Genomic DNA, 27,564 nt, shown 5'->3' with positions numbered 1-27,564 from the left:
GTCACAACTTTTTCTCAAAAAGTCAGCATAGGCTAAGAAATAGAGAGAGCTCTTTGACTGGAATCTGCCAGATTACATGATTGTCCAGCAACTCTGATCGTACGGACTTCATGACATGTCACCATAACTAGCTTTCTAGAGCAAAAGACTAGCGACCAAAGGTATCCAACTATGAAAACTGGAGACAATAACATACAGATCCAGTCTGTACTTTTAGAAAATCACATCTACCTCATACAGTTTTCCAAGGACTTAAATAGATAGATGATCAAGTTAAGTTACACCTGTGAGCATAAGAACTGCAAGCAGAAAATACATTTGACAAGTGGCATGCAAGCCTTAAGACAACCTGTGTGCCAGACAGGCTCACATACAATGCTGCAGTTTTCTTCACCTGTGGCTTTTACATGCTAAGGTGGCTGTTGGTGTTCCATATTAATAAAAAGGCCACGAGATCCTGGCAATTAAGCCATATCCTCCCAAACTGAAACTGCTGCTGCTCAGGGCTATAGCAGTGGGCCCTGAAGAATTCCACTTTGACAAGTCAGTTTGTGACATAAGGAATCCAGCTAAGTAGTCCTTGTGTGGTGATTTTTGCAAACTTGCATCCATCCTGCTCTCACAGTGGCCAACGTGATGCCTATGGCAACCCCATTGGCAGGCCGTGAGTGAAACAGCACGCGCCTGCAGTTTCAAACAACTGGTGTTCAGAAACATACCACCTCCAACCATGGAGCCATGGAGAGCATTAACCTCCATGAATTACTCTAATTCTAAATTAGAATACTCTTGTTACAGTCAGCACAATTCAAAACCCTGTCCCAACTACTCAGTACTCTGCAGGGTCAGTGAATGCAAGAAACCTATTAGTTTGGCCACTCTGAACTGGACAGGAATGCAAATTGCCCCCTGGCATTCCCAATCCCCCCCACCACATAATAGTAGCAACATAACCTCTTCTATATGCTATTCTGCAAAGGCACAATCTAACCATAAGTCACTGCCATTGCCCAGTTTTTGTTCTCAGTGAATTCTCATGCAATTGACCATGATAATTGCTGCAGCAGACCCTCAAGTGCCTCTAGCCTAGTTTCCACACTGAGACATGGCTCTGTTCAGGCCTTTTCTCAGCCTCAAGGCTGTTCTTTCTTCAGCTACACTGGATATGTGGCAGTTTGCAGCATGTCACTGTTTCGCTATAATTAAGAAACTTGCCCATATGCCATCCCTAGGGTATCAAGTTAATAAATGAAGTCACCTTTCAAGATAAAGAGGAAACAAATTGGGAAGAAGCTACACTCTTGGATGCTTTAAACAGGAACCTCAATTGTTATCGGTTTTAAAAAAAATGTAATTGGGTTTTCGACGGCACCTTAGTGGAGAAGAGGAATGAAAGCACATGTTCAGCCGCCACAGTATCCAACCCCACCTCCATCACATCATGCTAGTATCCCTTGGAGAGTCTTGGCTACTGGATAAGCTCAAGCAATTTCACTTACTAGCTTCAAGCCTTCTCCAAGGTCCTTAACCAATAGTCACCTAGCAGGGTCCTAGAAACAAGGAGGGAAGAGAAAGAAAGGGAAAGAAAGGCACAGACACATCCATGCACACTGAGACACATGCACAATTCAAAGACACATGTTCATGCTCTTATAAAAACACATTCTATCAAGGCTGACATTGCTGAAAGGAGCTGTGCTACTTAGGAGAAATGGCTCGGGGGAAGATCCACCTAAAGACTGCTACCTACCCAACAAGCTGCTGAATCAAATACCCAGCCTCTCTTTTGCTTTGGCTAAAAACCAAATATTTCAGGTAGCGGAGATGGAAGGAAGAAGGGAAAGTGTTAATAAGTAACCAGAAGAATGACATGGGAGGTAGGTCCCAAATGGTAGGGAAGAAAAGCAAACCTTATCCAGAGTCTCCTTTCCTCCCTCCACCTGCCTGGGCATTTTTGGACAGAGATGGCTGAGACAGGGAGGCCACAATCCAGCTAAAGTGAATCGGGATTCACAAGGCAGTTCCCATTGTAAGACAGAGCTGACCCATTGAAATTAATAGCCATTACTAACTTGGGTAATCAAGTTCAGTTGGCCTGCTCTGAGCCAAACTTGGTGGGAACTAACCCACATTGTTTTCCAAACAGGTTTTATTTCATTGTAACTTGTTCCACCAGTTTCAGGGGCATTTGGTAATTACAAACTTTAGCTGGATCAAGACTCAATGTGAACTGTAAACACACATGGCTATTCCCATAGCAGAAAGGAGGAGCAGAAGGAGAAGGGGGGAGAAAACCCTATCCCCTCCACAAAAGGGTCCACCAGCAAATTCAGGGATTGGCACAGAACTAAAGGCCCCCGTAGTCTATAATGCCTGATCTAAAACCCAATATTATGCTGTTGACATTCAGCACTCCACTGTGGACACTGAATGGCTAGAAATACCCAGTCACTGATTGGCAGAGTGCATGATATTAGAGGAAGTCTTCACTTCAAAGAAAAGGTATTTCTGGAAACTAGAAGCACACATGACCCAATTCATAGGCAGGTATGCAGAAAATAAAAATCAGGTTGATATACTAGACAGAACATATACTTTTTTTTCTTCCTGATAGCAGCTATCTACCCTTGCCATTCACATATGTACTCAAACTGAGTTGTGCAGCTGTTTTCCTAGAAAGAGGCTATTCCTGTGCTGGCCACCAGATGGCTTCCGCAACTTTCTCTGCAATATGTTTACTATTAAGCAGGAGATCCCGTCAAAGCCTTATGGAAATAAAATGCATTTAATTGATCCACCTCTTTTATCAGGAATGAGGAAGATGTGGCCCTGCAAATGTTGGACTCGCATCCTTGAACATTAGCCGTTCTGGCTGTGACTGATGGGACCTGGAATCCAATATTGGGCAGGCTCTTCAGCCCTACTTTACATTGCAACCTAAACCCCCTGCTTCCCTCTGTCATACCATCTAGTGGAGCTCAGGTGGTTTGTCATGGTAGCAGCAACATATTTGCCATTCACAGAACTATATTGGGGTGGCTTCTCAGAAAGACGGGACCAGCTAACCAGCTTCCAAAACCGGTCCCTCACTCCAGGGAGCTGCCACCATTCTACTACATAGCCAGATAAAACAGGGACACAAGACTGGCACAAAACAGAAGCAGGACTAATGTAAAGCCCAGGCATGTGTTACACTATTCTGCTGCTACGTACCCTTAGACATTTCCTATTCAGCTCGGTATCACTCCTTAAGATTTGAGCAGGAATGCCCTTCACTTTGGGAAGAAGGAGAAGGTTGGTTTTTAACATGGGATCATTAAGACGTTGCATGGCCAAGTATAATGAAATTTGGAACTCGTTTATACAAAATACAGTACGGTAAAAAAATGTAATTAACTGTTAATAATCGTTATAATGATATACTAGACCTTTCCCCCTTTCTTATTTTTTTTAAAAAACACTGTATGTGTTGAATGTAAAATTAAATAAATAATCTTGGATCGTTATCGTGACTTGCCCAGTGTTTCCCACGTACTAATATAAAGAACAGAAGCAAAATTGCTAATTCCAGGAACCACGAACAAAAGAAGAGAAAAATTGTGGTTAGAGAAAATAAAATTATTTTTAATTCAAATTAAAATCAATCCAGAGTAATGTGACATGAGAATCCCTCTTGAGGGAGCTGCTTTCATTAAAATCCACAACCCAGCAAAGTTTTCTAATCAATGAGCTTGAGTGTATGCACTGTGGTGATTTGGGGAAGGCTTTAGGACTAAGTTGGGGTATCTACTGTTGTATACATAACCTGGTTACGTTTCCAGAATCAAAAAGTAACTGTGTACTTTCACATCTCATCTATGCAATCTCCGCTCACTAGTAACAAGTAGTACTTAAAACATAAGCTGCTCTGTCCTGAAATTCTCACATGTAATTCTCACTACAGAGTATTTGAAACATGTGTGATGACCTCTCACATTATGCATGCAGTTTCAGGTTAACATTTAATATAGCCATGTGGATTTCTGTCTAGATTGTTATTTAAGAGCCAGTGATGAAAATTTACAGTAGCTTGATAGTTAAACAGGCAACACTTTCAAGTCAGTTTCAGATAATCCACATGCACTAAACATGCAGCAGTACATGCAACATGAGTAACTACAAACATTTCCTTTTTGTAATTGCCCAGCTAGCAATTTCTTGCATAGTTTAGGTGTAATCTACTGCAGATCGAAGTCTTTGAAATCTTAGAGCATTCTCCATTTAAAACCTTAATCTTACAATCCGCACAGAATTATGATTACAACCTGAAGAACATTCCGAATATCCTTTTCCACTACAAAAATCAATCAATGTGTCCTCCACCATCATCACACTATGCTATATAATAACTGTGGTCGTGCAACATTGGACCTCATCGTTTCCCAAGTCTATCTTTATTATCGGCTAATTCTCTTCCCTGTAAAATTTATGGGCTGGAAACATTCCACAACTTCTCAAATGTTCTTAGCATTAAATATTCAAAAGCATCAGATTGAACCCACCTTCAAAACCCAACATAGCCCCTTTCTGGCACTGAGCATCTGGGAGCTAAGCTGTCAAAGAATCACAGACTTGTAAAGTTGGAAGGGACCATGAGGGTCTCTCTGCAAATGCAGAAATATTTTTGCCCAGCATAGGGCTCGAACCCTTCAGCCTGAGATTAAGAGTCTCATGCTCTACCAGCTGAGCTATCCTGCACCATAATACTGTTGGGAGCCTGAAAAAATAAAAGAAAACACCACTGTGGATGCATTCTTGAATAAAAACATAAAAAGATTAAAAATCAACAAATAACAAGAGATGCTTCCATCTCAAAAGGGGGAAAAAAGGTGAAACCTTTGGTTATAATTATTGCAGTCATTATGACAATCGTGCCACCAAAACAGCACTCCATATAAAAGGAGTCCCCTTATACTACATGGGGTTGATTCACTGGTCTGCCTGAATGTTCTTTCCCCTTTTAGTCCAGATAAGACCGCACCCGTGCTAACTGAATGGATCCTCCAAATTGCTTTGCGTAAGCACATGTGTCAGGACACCACACTGCCTAGTTATTCAATCGTGGGCTGAGCAGACAATGTGCAAAGCTGCATTTTCTGCTTGCAGCAGATGATTTGCCATGACCACTACCAGTGCAATCCTGGCAGGGGAGAAATAGTGCCCAGCCACATATCTGACTGGCAGCAAGTCTCTCCGCCCTGTTCCTCTGCACAGTCTTAGGCAGCGACATCTACCTGCCCCTCTGATTTTTCTATGTCCTAACTGTTAATACTGGGGCCAATTTTGAAGGCTTTTGTAAGGAAGAAAGCACGCAATCCATGCACCTGCAATTAAAAGTAAGGCTGTGTATATTCTGTGTAAGACCCAACAACTGGTATCAGGTGTTTCTCCCCCCCCTTAAAAAAAAAGGAAGCTTCTATGTGCTACAATTGCAAGATAGGCTTGAGAATGGATTTCCAGTAGCCAATGTTCCTGTTTGCTGCAGAGTTCTCTAACCACACACTTTATGAGCAAAGTGAGGACTGCAAACCAACCAAATAGTCTTGCTTAATGTATGCAGTTGGCACAAAATTTGGGCTGCTCTGATGCCATTTGTTTCAGTTGTGTGTAAACTATATGAAATATATAATTTACATTGCTGCCTTCTAGAACCCAGACTATATGGTTAAAGACAGGGCGAACCCTTCCTCACTGTATTCTCCTAGTCCAAAAATATTACATTACACTTGGTTTTTGAATCTGTTAATCCAATCGAGCTACGCAATCTGACTGGTACGGTTAACAAGAGCTCTTGAATCTAGATGAACTCTGGGTTTAATCGATGAGCCATATGAGTCATATCTGAACACAAGCACAAAACAGAGCATGGTCTTCATACACTGACTGGCTAGCAAGCACTTGCCAACAAGAAGTCCCTTTAGGGGAAAAGGTGGGGTATAAAGAAATATATAACAACAACAGCAACAACAACAACAACTTCAGGGTCATCTCAGTCATACCCGAGACGTTGCAGTACTACTACTATGATTTAATACAGAATACCAACTATTTTCTTATATTGTATAAGCTGATTAGATCAGGACACCAAGAGAATGTAAGAGGGGGGAACGGTAGCTTGAAAAAGAGAATTCATTACAGGCAAGAGAAAACATTCTCTGATTTCACACAGGATGCTTTTGAATTATGCTGGGTGGCTTACCTGAACACATTAGCATAGAAAGACATGGTGCTCTTCAGTCCTGAAACCTCTGGTTTGACAAAACTGAAGCAAGTTTCATGAGCAAATATTCTGGTGTGGTGCAGAATGAGGAAGCCTGTTCACTATATGCTGCAGACTTGGAGGGTACTGGCTAATATAGCTCAATACAAAATTGCAAGAATTCAGAATCTGATAATGAGCATCTGCTAACAGTCTTCGGACCGACTCAGCCATTCGGAGACTCTTCAATTCCGAAAGAATAGGCACAATCCTGACATTCGTTTTCCCCATATCACCCTTTCTAAAAGCTTACTTTTCTTTTGCAAATATGAAGCTTAACTATCAGACAGGATTGAAACGTCAAGTGGAGACCCTGAGCTGAAGCCATGTGCCCAAACGTTTGATATATTGGTTATTTACCATCACAGAAAGGAAAGAAAAAGACAAGATTAGCCCAGTTCATCGTTGGAAAAGTAAGTGCATTTGAAAACTTGCTAGCTTCAGTTCATTTCTTTCCATTTTGCTCCCTGACTGGAAGAGAAATGAGAAGTTCTTCAGTGTCTTTACTCACGGGTACTTTTCAGTTGAGTTCTGCAGACTTTAAAAAGCAATATTAATTCAGAGAGAGAGAGAGAAATAAGATTAAGTTTCAGTGATAGCACAGCAAAATGTCACTCAGCTGAATTCCAGCACTGCCTCTAGAGTGGTCTACTGGGGGCAACCGGTACACAAAATTCCTCCCCCACCCCATCAGACCTCAGTGCGCGTGCAAACATCTAATTGATGAACAAATGCTCAAGAAAATTAGTTAAAGGCAGAATGGAAAAAGGACCCATTTCCTCAAAATATTATTTCTAGAGGCAGCCTTAAGGTTGCAAACCACAGCTCACCTGCAATGAAAACAAAGGCAAACATCGCCAGAGTCAGCGAGGAGCCGCTGCTGATCATGTTGATGAACAGCTTGAACAAAGGATATAGCAACAATATGGCCCAGAAGAGCCAATTCAATAGAGTCCACGGCCGCCGGGGTGGCACTATGGGAGTGCCAGGATAGGCTCCTGTTCTGTAGTATTCCTCTTGAAAAGAATCCTGGTTAGGGCAAAGGAGGAGAGAGTGAGAAGATGTCAAGGGGCCCAGAGCATGCCCATCCCCCCCAAGTCTCCAATCAGGCATAGCAAATCTCCTTGTTCACCTTAGTAACTATTTTTGCCACACTGTCACTCACTTCTACCTTAGCACAGGAACCCAAGATATGATATGTGCACAGGGAGAGAACCACACATGTGACCTAAGCTTTGAATTCCCTTTCCTCTGAAATGGATCCCACTAATAAACAAGATACTGTGCAGTTTTAAACGCTGCTGCTATAGAAACTGCTTTGGTGAGCAGCAGAAGTCTAAGGAACAGATACATAGACATGCACATAACCATCCTTTGGATTTCAATTGACTCCTGCAGAAGGTTTGATCGCCTCTGATCTCTTGGTGGACATTGTGGAGGGATATCACAGAGGAAACAAGCTTGCCTGTTTCCCGCTGTTAGTTTGTCAGTCACCAACAATGCAGTTTTAATGAGCCCTTATCTCCAAGAGATTTATAATCAAAAGAGAAGAATATTAACTGATCTTGGTGTAACGTTTTGCAACATCAACATAGTTAGTTTCTAGTTGCTCTACAAACCAAGCAATAAACATATTGGGGGGGGGAATAGTACACATAAACAAATCCTTCACCTACTGCAGCCTTGTGCCACTTTCTAATTTTAATAATTTGGGAATTGATTTATGTGCTTAAATTTCTGGGGAACAAAACAACCCATTTGGGGAAGTTCTGCTTCTTAAGTTACTTTAGTTTATTCAGATCAGATAATATGTATTTTGGGGAAAGACACATAAGAGGCCTGAGGGTTATTTCTAGCTGCCAACCATGAGAAATTCCTCGTTTCCAAATTGGTTTTGATGAAGCAAGGAAATGAGATATAACCCAGAGATTTAATCAAGTCTGTCAGCACCTCTATAATACATTCTTCTTAGATTCAGCTTCACAAGGAAATTTGTCTTTTCCATTTATTTAGTGTGTGTGGGGGGGGGTTTCTGCCAGAAAGTGACTCTTCCTTTTTTTTAATGTACCACTGGTGAAATACATTGCATGTTTATTTCTATCCATTACAGTGATCACAATTTGAACATATTCCATGTTTTAAAACCTTCTACTGGGCCACCTCATGCCAGCTTCCCCCCTTTATTATGTGAGCAAGAACCTACCCACCCCTTCCTTCCTGGTTATCATCATTTTGTGTTGTTGGAAGTGTTCGAAAACACTTAATAAAGCATATAAATCAATAAAATCCAGAAGTATGTCTTTTTCCTTCCAAAAAGGCACGGAAGGAATATGCAAATTATGGAGGATTTTGAAGATATGACTTCATTTGTACGTTCAGGGAAAGTTAAACATTTGAGAATCAAGTATAATGTCTCATCCTCCAGGTATTGGGAACAAACTACATGGGAAGAACATCAACATCATTCTAGACTTGTGAGCATCTAGAGGCATTAGGCTGGCTTCTTTTGAAAACAAAGAAGCTGGACTCAAAGGGGCTTGAGTGGATTCAGAGTTACAATTCCTCTCTTCGTAGAACAATAGCTTAACAATATCTAATCAGCTTGAAGAACTATCAGCCAATTGTTCAAATATACAGATTAATTCAAACTAATGGATGGTATATTTGAAATGGGGAAAGGGGTTTTTTGGGGTTGTGTTTTTTTTAAAGGTACTACATTCCATTATCTTGTGCATGGTTCATGGCAGAGCAGAATAATTAAAGTCCTAGTAGCAGGAAGAAAGCAGCAGACCTATGCTCTGTTGCAAAGGGTGGGTGGGTGTGTCTCCCCTGCCTTGCCTCCTCGATTTCTAAACACAAATTAGGGTGACCAGATTCAAAAGAGAACAGGGCTTCTCCAACTTTTAATAGTGGTGTAGAAGAGGGGATTTCAGCAGGTGTAGCTTGCTGCTGATATCCTTTCTTCTGCATCATTAAAGGTGCAGGAGCCCTGTCTTCCTTTTGCAACTGGCTACACCAACACAGATGCAGAGAGTTTCTGCTGTTTAAAATGCATTAGGAAACACAACTACTGCAGGAGACTGTCTGCAAAGAGGCTGAAAATCCATGTAGAGCCTTTTATCATCCGAAGAGCTGCTGAATAATAAACCAACCTTCTCTTGATAGAGTTTGTGAAGCCATTTAGAACATTCCTGCTCATCTTCTGGGATTTCCTCTAATGGAATCCGCCTACAAAGGATAAAGAGGAGAGAAAGAGAAAACCGCTTGCTACCATTTGCTATATAATTAAAACCAACCATTATTAAATTAGAAGTGGGCAAATGTGTACAAATTCCAATCTAAAGCCATATGCAATCGAGTCAAGAGTGCATCAAAATGTATTAGCTGGTAAACTTTTACAATCAACTGTTTGGGTTAAGTATATTGAGGAAGGAAATAGCAAAGGGAATATACTTACCTTACATATAAATCTGCTTGGTATTTTTTCCCATTTAAAACTCCCAGCAAAGTTGGATTCTCATTATTTCTAAAGTTCAGTGTAGAATCATACACGGCTGAAACTACAGAGGAAGAGAAGACACCACACGCTATGATTGCTGTCACAGAATGATTTTTAGCACTACTGAGCTATCTCAGGGAGCATCACTTACAAGTCCCCTGCCTCCATCCAACAGTGGAAAATAATCACTTGCTATAGGCAGAGACGGTGGTTTATTATGTATTTACTTTTAAAAATACATACTACAACAACTGATAGGGAAGGACACTCAGAGGTAGGATAGAAAGTGAGCTGCCTATCAAAAAACAAATTAGAGCTCGAATCAATCAAAAGGACAGATCCGGAACCACAAATTACACATAGCAAATGAGTGTGAGAGCTGTAGGAAGGCACATGGTAAGTATGGCTGGAGCAAACCAACATCCGGCTCTCCAGGATGTTGGATCTGCCACATGAGACATTTTAAAGAAGTGGCAACCCAGTGGGTGGTGTGACGTCTGCAGTAGCAGATGGCTGAAGACAGGAGAAAGGCTTGGTGCCTAACACAACATATGCAACCACCTGCAAACCTCCTGAGGGTGGAGGGGGCACCTCAGCAACTAGGTGCAATGGATACAGCAGCCACACCATGTCCTGCACACACCAAGCCAAGGGAGGCAAAAGGTGGATAGTTATTTATTGACAAATGCGCGCGCACACACACACAAGCTCTTAAGGTGCACCAGATACACATGCACAAACACACATATGTTTTCCAGGTTCTTGTCCCGCAGAGCGAGGCAAGAGCATTCCATGAGAGCATCCTGGGAAAACATGGGATTTCCTATCACTTCTTCTGCAATATACTTAGTATTCAAAATGGTGGAACTTCTGCCAAACTGAGATCAGACAGGCCCACTCCTGGCTACATTCAGACTCTCTAATTCCAGCAGGCTAAAAGCCTGCGGTGATGTACAGGTTCCTGTTTGGTTTTAATATGTTTTTATTGTTTTGTGCTATTATAAAAGCTACTGATTAAACGGTGCATAAAAACCTGAAATAATAAATAGCCGGTTTTCAGTTAAACTATTTGGTTGTCCAAAAATCTTACAGAGTCAGAAGACAGGCAATATTCCAGTTCATTTCAAACAAATTCAAAGACTGTTTTAGCAATAAGAAGCATGCTATTTCTTGCATCCCTTTTGCAGGCATATACACCTGCCTGGGAGAATGGCAGAAGATAGGAAGAAAAGAAGGTGGCATCTTGTTTAGAGCACATACTCAGTTAACAATCTCACTCTCATTCCAAAGGCTGATCATGTGAATGTAGGGGAAGGACTGCACTCCAGAATTCCGGCAGACCTAAACTGCTGCGAGTAAAATGAAGATGAAAAATGGCCTCTAGAGGTTGTGCTTTCACTTTCTGGAAGTGATGGGTAAGCCAGTAACTGCTACAACTGTAGTGTGCAAGTCCGCGATACAAGATGAACTGACAAATTGAATTAGAGATCTAAGGAAAGTGCAGAGAGCTTTATACACCAATTAAAATGGTCCTCTGAAAGGAAAGAACTGTAGTGCTTGTTTGGCTGAAAGTAAGTAGAGCTAATGATCCACAATTAAGCTTGTCAGCTCATATCATTCTGGCACCACACTCCACAGCCCTATTTGTCATTGATCTTTTAACTCTTGACTATCTGGATTTTTACTGAACATTTCATTCAGGATGGAAATTGCTGATATTTTCTCACCAGGAGCAGCCAAACTCCTAAAAAATTTGAGTAATTTACCTTTCACAGCAATCTTGCTCAGACCAACTGTAAATAGGTCAGTACAAAAAAATGTATGTATATATGTATGAAATCGAATAATGCAAAACCACACATATCCCTCCCTACACTGATGTTACAACCCAAAATGGGCTTATTTTTGCTTGTCCAACAAAAACTACTGAATCATTTGATGTTCTATGGCATAAATATGAGGGCAGGAGAGAGTCCTAAGCACCTCTTCTCTTTGATTTTTTTTAAAAAAGAAAACAAATCAGAGAGCTCTGAAAGAAATTGAAATCTATATAGATATACATCCCAAAAAGAAAAAGAAAAAAGAAAAGTACAGGTCAGGAAATGATGGACCAATAAGCTTCTCTATAACGCTATATGCTATTACCTCAGGGCATCTAATAGCAGTCTATTTAGCTGGGAAAATGCTTCTCACATATATTGTGCTAAAGGACAACACATAAAGCAAGGAAATGTAAACTGGAGAGTTCATGCAGTACCTTTGTGCCAGCAAGCAAAAAAAGATTTGGGACAACCAAACTGAAATTAGGACAAAAGGGAAGGAAGGGGCAAAGGATTATGGAGCTTCTTTTCAGTTGGCTATGAGGTCTGGCAGGTGTTGCTGAAAAACAAATCCTATCATCCATGGCCATTGACCATGATTGTTGGGGCGGATGGGAGCTGTAGTTCACCTTTCTGCATTACAAAGCAAATCACAAAAAGAAAACCCAAGAGTAAGTTAAAACATATCAATTTTGCAAAATTATCAAAATTTAAAATAACATCCCCCAAATAGTTTAGATTTTTAAAATCCCCTTGACAGTTGACACTGTTTTGAGCCAAAAAGGTAACCTATAACTTTCTCACTGTTAATACATAGTATTTTCTCTTGTCTAGAGAAAAAAGTCATGGGGACCATGGGTTCATTTGGATGATCATGTCTCAGCTTTAAAAACCACACAATGAACAAACATACTCTTTCTTTCCTCTCTCCTAGTAATTAAACCAGGAAGCCTTCTGTTAACTACAATTCCTGGTTCATTTGACCTGGGAGGCCATGGTTAACAAGCTTCAGAACAAGCCAGAATATTGAGCCAACCTCAAACTATGATTTAATATCCTGACTTGGGAAACTGATTGATGGAAGACTTCCAGGCTTGTTTGCTCCAGCTGCAAAGGAAAGGATGAAGGAGCTTCATATGCAGTCATGTCTTGTTCATATCTCCAGTTATTAAGCCAAAATACAATGGTCAGAATGCAGTCATTTGGAGAAGGGATCTGATGGAAGGTGTCAGGGAACTGCTATCAGCTCAGTGGCGAGAGGTGGAAAGGCAGCTGGATTACAGAGAGCCCCCAAAGATCGTGGGAAGCAGCACTTCCTCAGCGGAGGAAGGAGGTCCCGCCTCCAGTGGGGAAGAGCTGCAGGGCTCTGAGGATGCAAGAAAGAGCCAGGACACAGTGCCTGAGCAAAGCGGGGAGGAGGGAGGTCCCCCTTTACCCAAGCCTTCCCTGCGCAGTAGGTTTTCGCACAGAGGGGAGGCGTTGGCTGGGGGGTCAAAAAACTACTCTGCTGGGGAAAGTTTAAGGACCACCCACTCGCAGATTATGCTAGTGAGTGAGCAAGACATGGAACAGAGGCATTCTGCATTGTAAATGTTTTGCATCAACAATAAAGCCTTTGAAAAGACCCGTGAGGGACCTTGCCTGACCACTCTCGAGCAACCACACTGATAGGCATAACAGAAGGGAAGTAGCGTTATTTTGAAATTATCACGAGTAAATTATCATGAGTAAGCAGAACTGCCATTAAGCTTTTGCAGAAAAACTGTTGGTCTAATTTAGTGGCTGATGTGATCCAGTGGCAACTGCTGCTTCTGTTTTAGTTTAGACGCTTATTTAGTTGCAGTATGCAGATAACTCTGAAAAAAGATTTCAAAATAATATATTGGAAACTTTTCCTTGTGCAATTCCTTACCTACATTTCTCAAACACTGGACGGTGACAGCAAATCCCTTTGTCCGTGGCAGCAGGTGATATTTGAGCTTGGGTAGGCCTTTGGCTTCAGCTACCTGCATGCTGATTTTGTGTTTTTGCTCTGTGAACCTGGTGCCTTCACAGTGAATCAGGAACTGAAAGAGAAATATATACATACCACCAAAGAGCTTGATAAGGAAGATAAACCGACTAAAGAAATAACAACAACAAAACCCTGCAACGAATTCATTCCATTTTGTTGTATACCAGTGGACAGTTTACACAGATGAAAACAGATGACTACTGCTGATGCAGTATGTTAATGCAGCATTTCAGATAAATCACAAAAGTGCAGCTGTCTCCAAAGGCATTAGGAGAAAGCCTAGCCACTAAGAAAGGTGCATCAGGCTGCAAAGTGCGTTACGCAGCACGAGTGTGGAAGCATGGATGACTCACATGGCTCTTATGCATACCACAATGCTCTTTCCAACTATCTGCCAAATCTGGTATCTGTCTTAAATAGCTGGCCACAGAATAGCTCGGTATCACTGGGGGTATCTGCTTCCAGAGGCAAATACTAGCTTCGTAGGAAGGAGCTCCCCCAAGATCACAGCAGAACATGCCATTAAGTACCAGTCCCACCCATTCATCTCTAGAGCTCAGCCCTCCCTTCAAGTGAGGCCAAAGAGAACTGGAAGATGCTTCATGTGGACTGTGTAAAAGAGGGGTGACTTTGGAGGAACAGATCTTCCCCAGGCAACATGGCCCACCTCCCCAGGGATAACACAAGGGTCTAAAGGTAAAGGTAAAGGGACCCCTGACCATTAGGTCCAGTCGTGACCGACTCTGGGGTTGCGGTGCTCATCCCGCTTTATTGGCCAAGGGAGCCGGCGTACAGCTTCCGGATCATGTCGCCAGCATGACTAAGCCGCTTCTGGCGAACCAGAGCAGTGCATGGAAACACCATTTACCTTCCCACCAGAAGGTATTTATCTACTTGTACTTTGACATGCTTTCAAACTGCTAGGTTGGCAGGAGCTCACCCCGTCGCGGGGATTTGAACCGCTGACCTTCTGATCGGCAAGCCCTAGGCTCTGTGGTTTAACACACAACGCCACCCGCGTCCCTAACATAAGGGTCTAACTTCAAGCCAAAAACGAAAAAGAGCACAGGAGAACCATGCTCCACTCCTTCACAAAGGTGTCACTGAAGAGGTCTCTAAAGCAGGCTTCCATTTCCTTATGGGAAATGTTCCTTCTGATAGGATGCTCTCGTGCTCCTTTTGATCCATCCAGGATCATTTCCTATGCAAAATCTCTTGGGCAGCTGCACTGCACAGCCAAAAAGCAAAGCAAAACAAACTAAAAAAATCAGGACTGCTGCTCACCTGACAAGCACCATTCTAAGCTGCAAATGAGAGTTCACCTTTTTTCTGCTTGGAGTGGTGCCTGTCAAGTGCTTAGTGGCAGCTTGCCAGCCCAAAATGGTGGAGGGGACTGGAGAAAGCTAAAGTACAGGCCAGATAACAGCCCACAGGTCTCCTGTTGGCCACCCTTGTCCTAGAACAACCACACAAGCCTCTAAGATGCTGGAGTTCTTTGGCAAATCAGCTGACGTGGAAGGGGTTCCTTGAAAAAGGGTAAATGAGTATTTATGTTCCAAATTCAGAGTTATTACATATTAATGGTTTTTGTGCCTCCTGAAAATATGTTTTCTCTACTCTACTGACGCGGGTGATGATGTGGGTAAAACCACAAACCGTAGGACTTGCCGATCAGAAGGTCGGCGGTTCGAATCCCCGTGACGGGGTGAGCTCCCGTTGCTCGGTCCCTGCTCCTGCCAACCTAGCAGTTTGAAAGCACGTCAAAGTGCAAATGGATAAATAGGTACCACTCTGGCGGGAAGGTAAACGGCGTTTCCGTGCACTGCTCTGGTTCGCCAGAAGCGGCTTAGTCATTCTGGCCACATGACCCGGAAGCTGTACGCCGGCTCCCTCGGCCAATAAAGCAAGAAGAGCGCCACAACCCCAGAGTCGGTCACAACTGGACCTAATGGTCAGGGGTCCCTTTACTTTTACTTTACTCTACTGCCAAATGGTTTACCCAAAAGTTTTCAGGATAATCCCGGAGATTGAGTAGGGCTTGCACGACATTTTTCCGATCTTCCTCCCACTTTCGCGTGCAGAAAACTATCTCAAGGAAGTACCACATCCAGCCAATGATTGGCATAGAAGCAAGCTCTTTCTTTGCAAGTACTTTGGAACTCTGAGAAACAGAAGAAAAGGCAGAAGAGAATAGTTTATTTAAATAAAAGGCAATATATCTATAACATGAGGAGGGATAATTAAAGAGACACCTGTACACTTTTTTATATACATTCATGCATCCCTTTGGAGAGAGCATCACTGGAATAACATTGCAGCAATGTGCTCCAAATGCCCTCAGCCAGACAACACCCTGGTTGCTGTGCTTTGAATTAATCATTACTATTACAAAGCAGGGATATGCAACTTGTTCACAGTCCACCAACCAAGTACGGCATCTTATGAAGAAGGGGATAAATATCTTGGTTTTGTTTCTTGCTTGAGATTACTCAAACGGGATTGTCAAGCATTTAGCTGGCCATGGTATACAACTGATTGGTAGGTTTGAGATACAAACACACACACACACACACACATATATCAGGCCCACATAAACTGATATACCACCATGCAACATTGAGCTCATCCTCTTCTTCAGCTAGTTCTACTCTTCCAAGCCAATAAAAAGGAAAGTTATAAAAGTGCCAATTTAAAAAAAGAAGATGCACAAAGGAACAACCGGAAATCTAAGTGACCTCCAATTTGCTTCATAGAGTTCCTGTAAAGGGCAATTGATTGAAATACTAGTCAAGACTCACCCCTAAGACTCCAAATCTTTCGCAAAAGTTCCAGCTACAGAGAAAGTCAATTTCAAAGTTGTGATTAAGGATTACTATGGCATTCTCTGTCCCATACTTTTCATAATTCTGGGGATCCGTGTATAGTGTACAAGTTGTGCCCGACCACCATTCCAGCAACATCACCAATTCTGGAACGAACAAACAAATCAATGAATACACATTTATAACATAACCAGAGGTTTTGTTAGAGCATCCATTCTTGATTCCTCAGAACATATATATATATATATATATATACATATATATATATATAATATTTATATCCTACCCTTCCTACCAAGGCAGCCCATGGTGAAAATGGATAATAATTGTCTAAGCAGAATCCTGAAGCACCAACAAACCAAATACAATTATACACAAAGCAGGGCCTGGTTGTAGGAAACATAGAGATCATTATATCCCTTTAAAAGCACTGGATGAAGGACTTAGGTCATAGAACTGTAGAGCTGGAAGGGAGTCAGAGGTTCATGCAGTTCAACCCACTGCAATGCAGGAATATACAGGGATCAAATCCCCGGGACCTTGGCATTTTCAGCAGCACACTCTAACCAACTGAGGTCCTGGATTTAGTTTTCTGTGGGGTTTTTATTTTTTACCTACCCTTTTATATTATTCTGAATAGTGTGGAACAGAAGACAGATCTCAGGAAGGGAGACAGCTGACAAGCAAGGAAACTAGGAACTGATCTTTTGCAATACATTCCCATAGGGGGGAAACATGCATTCAGGCAAGAACAGCTTAAAAGCTTTTGAGCTAAGGCTGCTATCGTACTACTGTCAGTGCCACTCAATTTATTTATTTATTTTAAAAATAGCCTAACTCTTTGATTTTTTTCCTAGAACAAAAGTATTTCTTATCCTAAGTGAAGTATAAAATTTAAGGGGTAAATAGATATTATAGTAGTGACATGACCTGTATCCCAAACAACAGTTGTGCCACATAATTTAAATGTGTTTTTTGTAGAGGTGGGACAATTTAAAAGTGGGGGGGGGGGGGCTTATTCCCCTGCCTGTTGCTTTTGTCCTCCACCCCACAGTTATGGTTCTCCAAGATGCACTTAATTTGAAATGGTTAACAAAATGGCCCTTTTAAAATGTGGGGTTTGGGGGGGTGTTATTGGGTTGTTCTTAATTTTGATTATATATTTTGTGATTTTATATTCTGATTTTGTTGTGTGAACCGCCCTGAGACCTCTGGGTATAGGGCAGTATATAAAATACACACATACATACATACATACATACATACCAGAAAGAAGAAAGGGAGGGGGGAATGGATATATGAAGCAGGAATAGCAACTTATTAGAATCTCAGTTGAACTTCAGAACTTGGCAGAGCAAGAAAAAAAAAATTTAACCCCACCACCACCACCTAAAACCTTCTCCTTTACATTTCACACTACACTCTAAGAGATATGAAGCAGGAAGAGCAGTGTGCCAATTGCATACTGATGACAACAGACTCCAAGTCCCTAGCTGATCTAACTTACTTATTTAATGCTAAAAAGCATGGAGGATAAAGATGGAACCCAAAATGCAAACACCATGGGGTCAAGCAGAAATCCCCCAGCACGGTTTTTTGGAGAGAGCCATCCAGGAATAAATGGAACCATTGCAATGCAGTACGGGTGGCGCCGTGGTCTAAACCACTGAGCCTAGGGCTTGCCGATCAGAAGGTCGGTGGTTTGAATCCCCGCGACGGGGTGAGCTCCCGTTGCTCGGTCCCTGCTCCTGCCAACCTAGCAGTTGGAAAGCACATCAAAGTGCAAGTAGATAAATAGGTACTGCTCCAGCGGGAAGGTAAACGCCGTTTCCGTGTGCTGCTCTGGTTTGCCAGAAGCGGCTTAGTCGTGCTGGCCACATGACCCGGAAAAACTGTCTGCACACAAACGTCAGCTCCCTCGGCCAGTAAAGCGAGATGAGGGCCACAACCCCAGAGTCGTCCGCGACTGGACTTAACTGTCAGGGGTCCTTTACCCTTACCTTTTTACTGCCATCTCAGACAACTGTTCCTGATGGATATGAAGATCAATAGTATCAGAAACCACTAAAAGATCAAGGAGAAATCAGAAGGGTTACCTTCCCCACATCTTTCTCCTGATAGAAAGGCAACAAATGGTTTTTTTCCCCCTTACTGCCAAAACCAGACCAAAAGAAGCAGATCTAGAAAAATTAGCTGCATCTAAGAGTGCCTGGATCTGGTTGCCCACCACTTCCCTCAAGCTTATTTCCCAAGAAAGGGACATTTGCCACCAGCCTACTACAGATATTTAATATTTTGGTACGTACTTTAAAAATGTATCAAAAGAGTGTTCAGACATGAAAATATACACTGTCAAGAGTAAGCACAAATCACCTTCTTCAGAATTTGGATACAGAAACTTCAAACAACATTTGATTTTAGTGCCTGAAACAACTGTGAATGCAAAAAAGCAAAACAAAAAGCATTTCCCCTACTAAGGATTAAAGCCACGTAGAATATCAGCCCCGATTGAAGCGCAAAATAGTTCTCTCAAGTGCACTTGAAAAAATGACATTTAAATCAGGTGTTACTCTGCAGAATAGTAAAATGACTGCATAATTATCCTTCTGTAAGCAGCACTCTTTGTACTCAAGTTTCTTCAGAAGCGGGGAGCAAAAGAAAGTGGGTGCCATAAACAGGAAGCCCACATATTCCATTAGGCCGAAGCTTTTTATTTGAACAGACACAAATTTAGTACCATGAATGATTCAGGTCTCAGAATTAAGGGATTCAGATTTATCCGTTTGCTTACCTGATGGCTTTGCTCCTCATGTTGAATTTTAAACTTGCATTCTACTGGTTTATTATCATGTGTGTCGTACAAGCTACCATCACCCCCACACTCCAGGTATTGAGGTGAATATTTTGAACACAGTGAAAGAAAACTTACAAAAAATGGGGAGAGGACAAGGGAAGATGCTGTCATAGCCAAAAAAAGTCTATTTTGTATACCATCCACAAAAAAGAAAAGAAAAGCTGCCACTGCTTTGAATGTTGTTGTTTTTTAAAGAGAATAAATATTTTATTATAAAACTACCTTGATATTTTCTGTTGAAGAGTGGTATGTAGGTTAATTAAATAAATAAATATAACAACTCTCCGTGGATTTGTCTGCCTCAAAGTCTTTAACTGTTAATTGAGGCTCACTGCTTCAGACCTTCAGCCTCATTCTCATGAAGGGCAGAAAATAGGATGGAGGTTGTATTTATTCCCTGTATTCCTCCCAAGTAATCCTCATCACATGTAGTTCCTGGGCATGGCTAGTGTTTCAAACAAGGGATGTAATGTAGAGCAATTAAAAAACAAAATGCATGTATTTAAATGTGATGTGGAAGGTACACTCGGACGACTATATGCCACATGAAATCCTGCGGTATTTGGCCCAGATGCATTGCTGTTCCCTGTTGTGTCCAAAACCAGAATGTGCCAAAACACAGAAAAGTGTTCAACTTCCTTCTCCTATTTTCTACATCCACACTACCAGCCAAATAATGTTTTTACCACTGCAACTTTTGCTCCCCTGCTGTATTCAATCAGCGCCTTCAGGGATGAGTAATTATTTGCCAAGTAATTGTTGTTTATTCAGTTTATCTATGAGCCCATGAATGAGAAAAGAGTACAAGAAAAATGCAACAGCACACACTCATTTGCAGTCAGTTTTTTTTTAAGGGATAAAAATTCAAGAAGCATTAATTAAATCTTATTATTTATAGTCAAACCTTCACTGTACACATGGGGAAGAGTGGGGGAGATGAGCATCTTCAAAACCAACACAATCCAGGAGCTTACTAGCACTGACTTCAAGTAAAGGTTTTAAAGAAAGATAACAGATTGCCCAATTTCCTGTCAGATTATTGTGGATACACACTTTAGCTTCAAGCACAACACTCATATATTTAAGTAATACTTCTCTCACACATGCATGTGCACATAAAAGACATGGGGTATTTATTTCAGTTCTATAGACCAGCTCACATGTATGGACTGCCCAAGGTCAATGGAGGAAGAAAGGGCTCCCAAATAACTTTTGTACTCCAGAAAGTAACTGCCTGACCCTTTCACCAGCTGGACACTAATTCTGATTCATGCAAGCCCTGGTGCAAAAACTCCAGAGTGCAGGGGAAAAAAATATGGCAAAAGGGTTCCAGAGGGCATGGCAGCAGAAGAGTGGGAAACTTAAGCAAGACTCACTATATTGAGATGAATAAATGATTCTGTAATAGCAGTTTTACCTCCAAGTTCATGAGGAACACTGTCTTATAAGAACTCACAGGGAAAAGTAGAGAAAGAAAGAGAGAGAGAACTTCACAGAGTTAAACTAGGACAGCAGCCTAATTAGCCGACATAAATTATCTCAGCTATGTTGAACAATTTAGATACATTTGAAGAGTTGGCCTCCTTTCCCCATCCCTTAAGCCAGAATTAATGTGGCATAACTAGAAAATAGATCTTGGAAGTTGCCAGGCTATTTTTTTTTCAATTCCTAAAAAACAGCCAAATAAACCTTTTCAGAAGATTGCACAAAGTGGGACATATGTTTGCTCCAATGACAAATATTTTAAGCATTCTGCTAACCTTTCCTTACTACCTTAAGGGAGGACTGGCTGAGTTTTACTACTCTCCAGCTTTGCCACTTCAAATGTCACAAGTAACACCTCTAGACAAAACATGTACTGCTGTCATGCCTAGCCTAACTTGTTTCTTCAGCATGAATGGCTCTACATCTACATGAAGAAATTTACCCTGAAGAATTTTCCATTTTGATTGTTCCGTTTATGTCATGTAGTATGACAGGTACTAGAATGTATTTTAGAGCACAAAAAGGAGATTCCCATTTGCACATAACTTCCAATATTCTAAAAGCTTTGGAGCTCCATATTTTATTACCCTGTTATGATACGGAGAGAGACATTTTATGTAAGCCAAATCGTATGCTGGGCACACCCTTCCCATTCCCCAGAAAAACTACCATTTTCATTAAAAGCTTCATCTGGCTGGCTGCAGACATCACCTGAGATCACCGCTACACTGAGATGGAAAACCTTTTCATAGCAACTTCCCAGCAATTGATCTGAAAATAGCTATTTCCAGAGAAGTCAACCAGATGGTATTGTGGGGAATATATGCTACAGATTTTCAGTATCCTTTCAAAATACACACACACAAACAAACAAACAAACAAACAAACAACAGAAAACTATAACTGGGATAAAATACCGTTTAGGAAATCTCATTCCTGATGCTACAGAGTTTGAGAGAGAGAGATTTCAAAGTCAAACAGAAGGAAAGGTACAAAATGAGAGAGGGACAGAAAAGTTCAAAAACTTCCCTGAAAAATAAAGGAACACATCAAACAGCCAATCTCACAAAGTTGGTTACAGTGTGTGTGGTGCTGATGACACCAAGGCCCCTTAAGGGGCCACTGCATATTCCTGCATTGCAGGGGGTTGAACTAAATGATCCTCTGATTCATAAGCCCAGAGTCATTAAAACACACACACACAATTCCTCCCCCTACACACACCAATGCTCTTAGTTGCTTATAACACAGGTGCTTATACAGTACACATTTTTCCCTTTAACCCCAATCCACCTCCTTCCATTCCATCAGCATAAGATTGAGGCTGATACCATGTTTGGATGCATTGTCACTCATCACAGCAATTCCCCCCAGTTTGATAGTTTAGGGTAAGGTGAAGGAACCCTGGACGGTTAAGTCCAGTAAAGGCAACTCTGGGGTTGCGGTGCTCATCTCACTTTCAGGCTGAGGGAGCCTGCGTTTGTCCACAGACAGCTGTCCGGATTATGTGGCCAGCAGGACTAAACCGCTTCTGGTGCAACGGAACACCGCGATGGAAACCAGAGCGCATGGAAACACCATTTATCTTCCCACCGCAGCGGTACCTATTTCTCTACTTACACTGACATGCTTTCTATCTGCTAGGTTGGCAGGAGCTGGGACAGAGCAACAGGAGCTCACCCAGTCATGGGGATTCGAACCATGACCTCCTGATCAGCCTCAGAGGTTCAGTGGTTTAGGCTACACCCGCATCCCTCAGAGGTTCAGTGGTTTAGGCTACACCCGCATCCCTGATAGTTTAGGGCAGGGATCAGCAACCTTTTTCGGCCATGGGCCGGTCCACCGTCCCTCAGACCATGTAGTGGGCCGGACTATAATTTGAAAAAAAATATGAACGAATTCCTATGCCCCACAAATAACCCAGAGATACATTTTAAATAAAAGCACACATTCTACTCATGTAAAAACACCAGGCAGGCCCCACAAATAACCCAGAGATGCATTTTAAATAAACGGACACATTCTACTCATGTAAAAACACACTGATTCCCAGACCATTCGAGGGCCAGATTGAGAAGGCGATTGGGCTGCATCTGGCCCCTGGGCCTTAGGTTGCCTACCCCTGGTTTAGGGTAACCCCCAGTGGCGTAGCGTGGGGGGTGCAGGGGGGCCGGCCGCACCGGGCGCAACATCTGGGGGTTAGGGGGCGCAAATTACTTGCCTTGCCCCAGGTGCTGACAACCCCCCCATGCCACTGGTAACCCCCATGCAGCCATGTAATCAAGATAAGCCACCAGAAGGCAAGCAGGAGCCTTGCTGAGCTAATTAAGAATTGGTTTTTTCCCCCTTTATGTTTCTTTATTTCCCAATCCTATTTAAACTAGGGGCTTATTAGATCCTCCTGACTCCTTATGCAGTAGGTGAAACACCATTTTAAACACTTACCTTTTTATTTAGCACTAAATATATATCCAAAGGCTACTGAAAAGGAGGCAGAAGGAAGGCAAGCAGAATATCACAGTGTTTTAAATGCCCACACCTAGTGAACTTTAGTCAGAGATCAAGTCCTCTCATTACCTAAAGGCTTCCAAATCTAACATTTAGTTTTAACTATGCCAATATACAAATATAAGCTCAAATGAAAAAGTAGTCTACCTAATGCCAAAAATAAAACATAGATAATTTGAAAAGACTATAACATTTTTCAACTAAGGTGTGTGTAGAAGAGGTCAAACGGGAAAATAACTCTAAAAAAATACTTGGCAAGCGAAAGACAATCCTCTCATTTATGCAACAATGTCTTTTTCCTCTCTATTAACATTACAGGCACTGTTACAATGGACAATAAGGAAATCTGATATGCACTCACAAACTGAGTGCCAGGGGGGCAGCAATTAAACACCATCAACAATGCACTGGAGTTCCATTTTTGGTACTCATTATGATTATCATCTTATTTCTTCAATTTCTAAATCAAAACGGAAGAATTATGTTCTAAAAATGTGATATAAAATTTTCCAGTTGAGTCCCTACAAGAGGAGTGGATGGATGGGGTGGGAAGGAAAATTAGCCACTGAAACAGAAAACCAGATGTTTCAGAATAGCCAGTGTGCAAATGCAGCAAAGCCTGTAACAAGTGCAAATCTATGCTGCTTGCTGCCAATTCTGGTTGTTGGTGCCACACTACATCATGGCAGACACCGCCCCATTCTAGCGTGGGGTGTGGAAATCTGACCAGTGAGTTTGTGCAGGCTCAGAAGAATGATCTCACATTCCTTTTCAAGCAGATATCCAGTGCAATCATCTGGATTAAGACAGACAGACACAGAGAAGTTTTTGTAAGAATTAGCATTCAGCCATATTCTCATCCCTCCTTCAGAAAATCATTCTACAATTTCAGTTCTTGAACAGCTCCAGTGAGTACACTGGGTAGCCAGTGAGAGATCCCCAAAGAACATGAAAATTCAATAGGCTAAATCATATCTAGGGATATACTGAAAACCACCCTGTGGTTCTCAGATGAAGGGCGGTATATAAATTTAATAAATAAATAAATATCAGGTCGGGGGGGCAAACACAGGGACTCCCTCTCACTCTACTCTTACAAACCTATTTTCCTTCCTGCCTGCTACCACTTGCTTTTTTCTTTTTTTAAAGATTCATATTCTTGCAGCAGCAGTTCTCTTCTCTATCCCTGGTTGGGTAGCTTGAGTAGCAAGCATAGGATTCCTCCTGACTTGCTTTCCCCCACACATTAGGAATTCAGAAAGAATGTCTTCCCATTGTTCTACTGGCTAGTTTCCTTCCTTCCTATGCACTGTACACTTACTTCACAAGAAAAATCATTCGAGGACACTGAAGGACTAGGACAGTGGCAGGAATCTCATTTCCCAGAGGGGTAGCTGTTTTCTTTTATGCCCTGGACTTATGACGCCTTAAAGATGAACAGGTTTACTCATGTTCTCATGGACAACAGTCCACTAAACCTTATGCCACTGTTTAAGGTGGCAAAAACACCTTTGTTATTTTAGGAACGTGTTCAAGACACAAGAGAATTTGGGGGATAACAAAAATGACAAAAATACCTAGTCACAAGAAAAGTAGGTGCTGTACCCTTTCATTAAGTTGTTCCAAAGGCTGTACATACTTGAAAAACTCTGACAATTTGCACTATGCCCCAAGTAGGCTCACACACTAACTCACTCTCACAAAAAGATGTTGAAAGTACACTCAGCTTCTCCAGCCCTCACAGCCCTCACCTCTTTTATGTACTTTGTTAAAAAGAGAGATATATTAAGACTGGCCCAAGCCTCTAACGATTCTGCTTCTCAAATGCCAAACACATGAAGTGGGGTCACTGTGTGTCTCTCAGCAAGCACACACTGGAAAAATATTTTCTAGACGGTCTAGAAAACATAGAAACAGCATAGAAAAAATAGTCCTTGCACCACTTTACATTTCCCTTGCCGTTTTCTGGATCTAAGCTTGAGGAGAGAACTTTCTTGGGTTCCTTCAGTATTTGCTTTGGATTTTACTTTCCACATAACATGGTTTCAACTACAGACTTTGCTTCCTCATTGCTTACCCACAGACTATAAATTACCTATGAATAGGTTAAATAGCACCAGTCCCTGACTCACCACACATAACTGAGTCTCCATTTCAAGCTTCGTATACAAAAACTTCATTCAGCATATTCTAACCCTGGGAATACTCTGCCATCAGTATTTAAACAGCCATATGCTACATTATTGTGAGAGATGATTTTGATACTTCACATCTGCTAAAGACCATTCCTTTTTTATTGGTCAATTTAACTATTTGTTTAACTATTCTACTGGAGTTTCAAAAAACCTGTTGCAAAAATTATTCTTTTCACTGCCACTCCCTTTTCTATTTTTTCCTCCTCCAAGGGCAAGTACTGGTATTCTAAACTCTCCACTCAGCCCCTGGTTAAGACCAAGGAGCTTTGCCATTCACCAGAGAATGATTTCATCGCATCTATCCAAATGTCATAATTTGTACAGTGTAATTTGATCCAGAGATTTAATAACATCCCTTTGAAGCACACAAGAATAGCTATTGGCATCGTCTTTATTTATTCAGAAAGAAAATTAGGAACCAAGACAACTAACACCCGTGACACACACACACACACACACACACACACACACACACACACACTCACTCTATCCCTTTGGTTCTCTTAGAAAGGCAAGCACACCTGTCATCAAAGCAGGCTGTGGGGGAGAAAAATCACTCCTCTGAAAGTGGCCACCAGGGAGCCCGTTACCCGCTATTGAGATTATTCACAGACTTCGGCTCTTGTCTGTCTCTCTAGAGAGAGACTGTTTCAGATAGAGGAAGATTCCCTTGAGTTCAAGGTTTCTTTGGGAGCGGGGGGGTGGGGGATGGGTGGAACGGGGCATTTTTGAAAGCCTCATGCAACTAGAATGTAGGCTGCCATTTAACCAGGGTTAAGAGACTGTGAGGCAGTTGTGTGTTTCCCCTGGTTCCCACCAGCTCCTCCTTGCGTTAAAATGATTTCAAACCACTTTTGTTGTTTCCATGGGCTGGACATACCTTGTGACAATCTCTTACTTTGCTTCATTAAAGCTATCATAGAAGATAGAGTTTGTTAGAAAGATATCATAGAAGATAGAGTTTGTTAGAGTTTGTTGTTGTTTTACAAAAAGGAAATTTTTGAACTGCACAGTGGTATGTGATTGTAACTCATGTGCATAGTACATGCCACTCACAGACACTGCATGGACGCTTTGTTGCTTAGAGTCGTTCTGGGACATTTAGAAGCCAAAAACAGAATGGCAGAAAATCCTTAGAACTGGAATTCAACAACAATAACGCAGAACAGTTTCATTTTCCTAATCCAATTGTGTTTGAAACATAGACTGAAAAGCCCTCATTGTGCAAATTTGTAGAGATGTATCCAGTTGGAACCCTCTGCCAATATCAAAGGTTTCCATGAGTAGAAAGGGGAGGCTGCTCAATAATATATACTTAGGAAATTGAGGAGAGGAGAGTGTGGGAAGAAAAGAAGCTCAACTATCTGCAGCCTAACCACTAGAGACAAAAAAAACCACAAGGTATGTTTGTCCGAGGGAAACCCAAAAGCCACAATAATGTAATTGCTCAGTACTTTGTGATATTTTATATGGCTATAACAAATGCAACTGCATTAGTCTTTGTGGTATCCAAAGAAATCCATCCTGTGATTTGTAGAAGTTATTCATCACTATCTTCATAATCACAGTAAAACTTGGCAGTATTGCTAAACCTGGAAGACACTTCTACATGGCTTTTGTGTGTGCCACAATCATCTTATTTATTTAGGAACAACTAGGAGATTCTTCCTCGCCCCCCCCCCCGCCAAAGTAGGATGAAACATATGCCCCAACACACATCTGGCAAAAGCAACATGGAATGCTTTACGCATTTAAAATTCACTCTCCCACAACACAACAGAAATAAAAGTTATAAAAATGTCTTACGGCTTGAAATGCAATAAGCCAGCTTGCAATTGACCTTCCTGAAAAGTTGTTTGTTGAACGGCCAGAGGACTAATGTGAAGAGTTGAATGAAGTTGATTATCAGTCCCGACACTATAAATACATAACTGATAAGGAGGTGGCAAATGAATTGAGACTTCAGAAACCCAGCGATGTCCATGATTTAAGGCGAAAATGCAAAGCCTCCAGAAAGCAATCCAAACAATTCGGAAAGTTAACTGCAAAAAAGATGAGAATTTTTTTGT

General features: G+C 41.6%; 1 protein-coding gene across 9 annotated transcripts in view; it reads right to left on the bottom strand.

Moving 5' to 3' along the window:
- The window catches only part of AGPAT4 (1-acylglycerol-3-phosphate O-acyltransferase 4), a 47,690-nt gene that overhangs the window by 5,930 nt on the left and 14,196 nt on the right, over positions 1 to 27,564 (bottom strand). For 7 of the 9 annotated variants that reach the window (XR_014167192.1, XR_014167193.1, XR_014167194.1 and 4 more), the window contains exons 2-8: positions 27,302 to 27,537; positions 16,430 to 16,599; positions 15,631 to 15,792; positions 13,530 to 13,683; positions 9,756 to 9,858; positions 9,451 to 9,526; positions 7,129 to 7,327 (exon numbers count right to left, since the gene is read on the bottom strand). Coding sequence is in view for 5 of the 9 variants with exons in the window: in XM_081906919.1 (XP_081763045.1) it covers positions 7,129 to 7,327; positions 9,451 to 9,526; positions 9,756 to 9,858; positions 13,530 to 13,683; positions 15,631 to 15,792; positions 16,430 to 16,599; positions 27,302 to 27,479 (1,042 nt within the window). In the remaining 4 variants the exon portion in view is untranslated. Of the gene's footprint in view, positions 1 to 6,391; positions 6,837 to 7,128; positions 7,328 to 9,450; positions 9,527 to 9,755; positions 9,859 to 13,529; positions 13,684 to 15,630; positions 15,793 to 16,429; positions 16,600 to 25,051; positions 25,199 to 27,301; positions 27,538 to 27,564 lie in introns of those variants that run through there. The other 2 variants (XM_081906921.1, XM_081906920.1) reach the window with 2 other exon arrangements.

Source organism: Podarcis melisellensis, assembly GCF_964234715.1.
Source record: "Podarcis melisellensis genome assembly, chromosome: 3".
Lineage (NCBI taxonomy): Eukaryota > Metazoa > Chordata > Lepidosauria > Squamata > Lacertidae > Podarcis > Podarcis melisellensis.
Note: the sequence above shows the minus strand (reverse complement) of the source record. Positions and strands in the feature narration are given on the sequence as shown.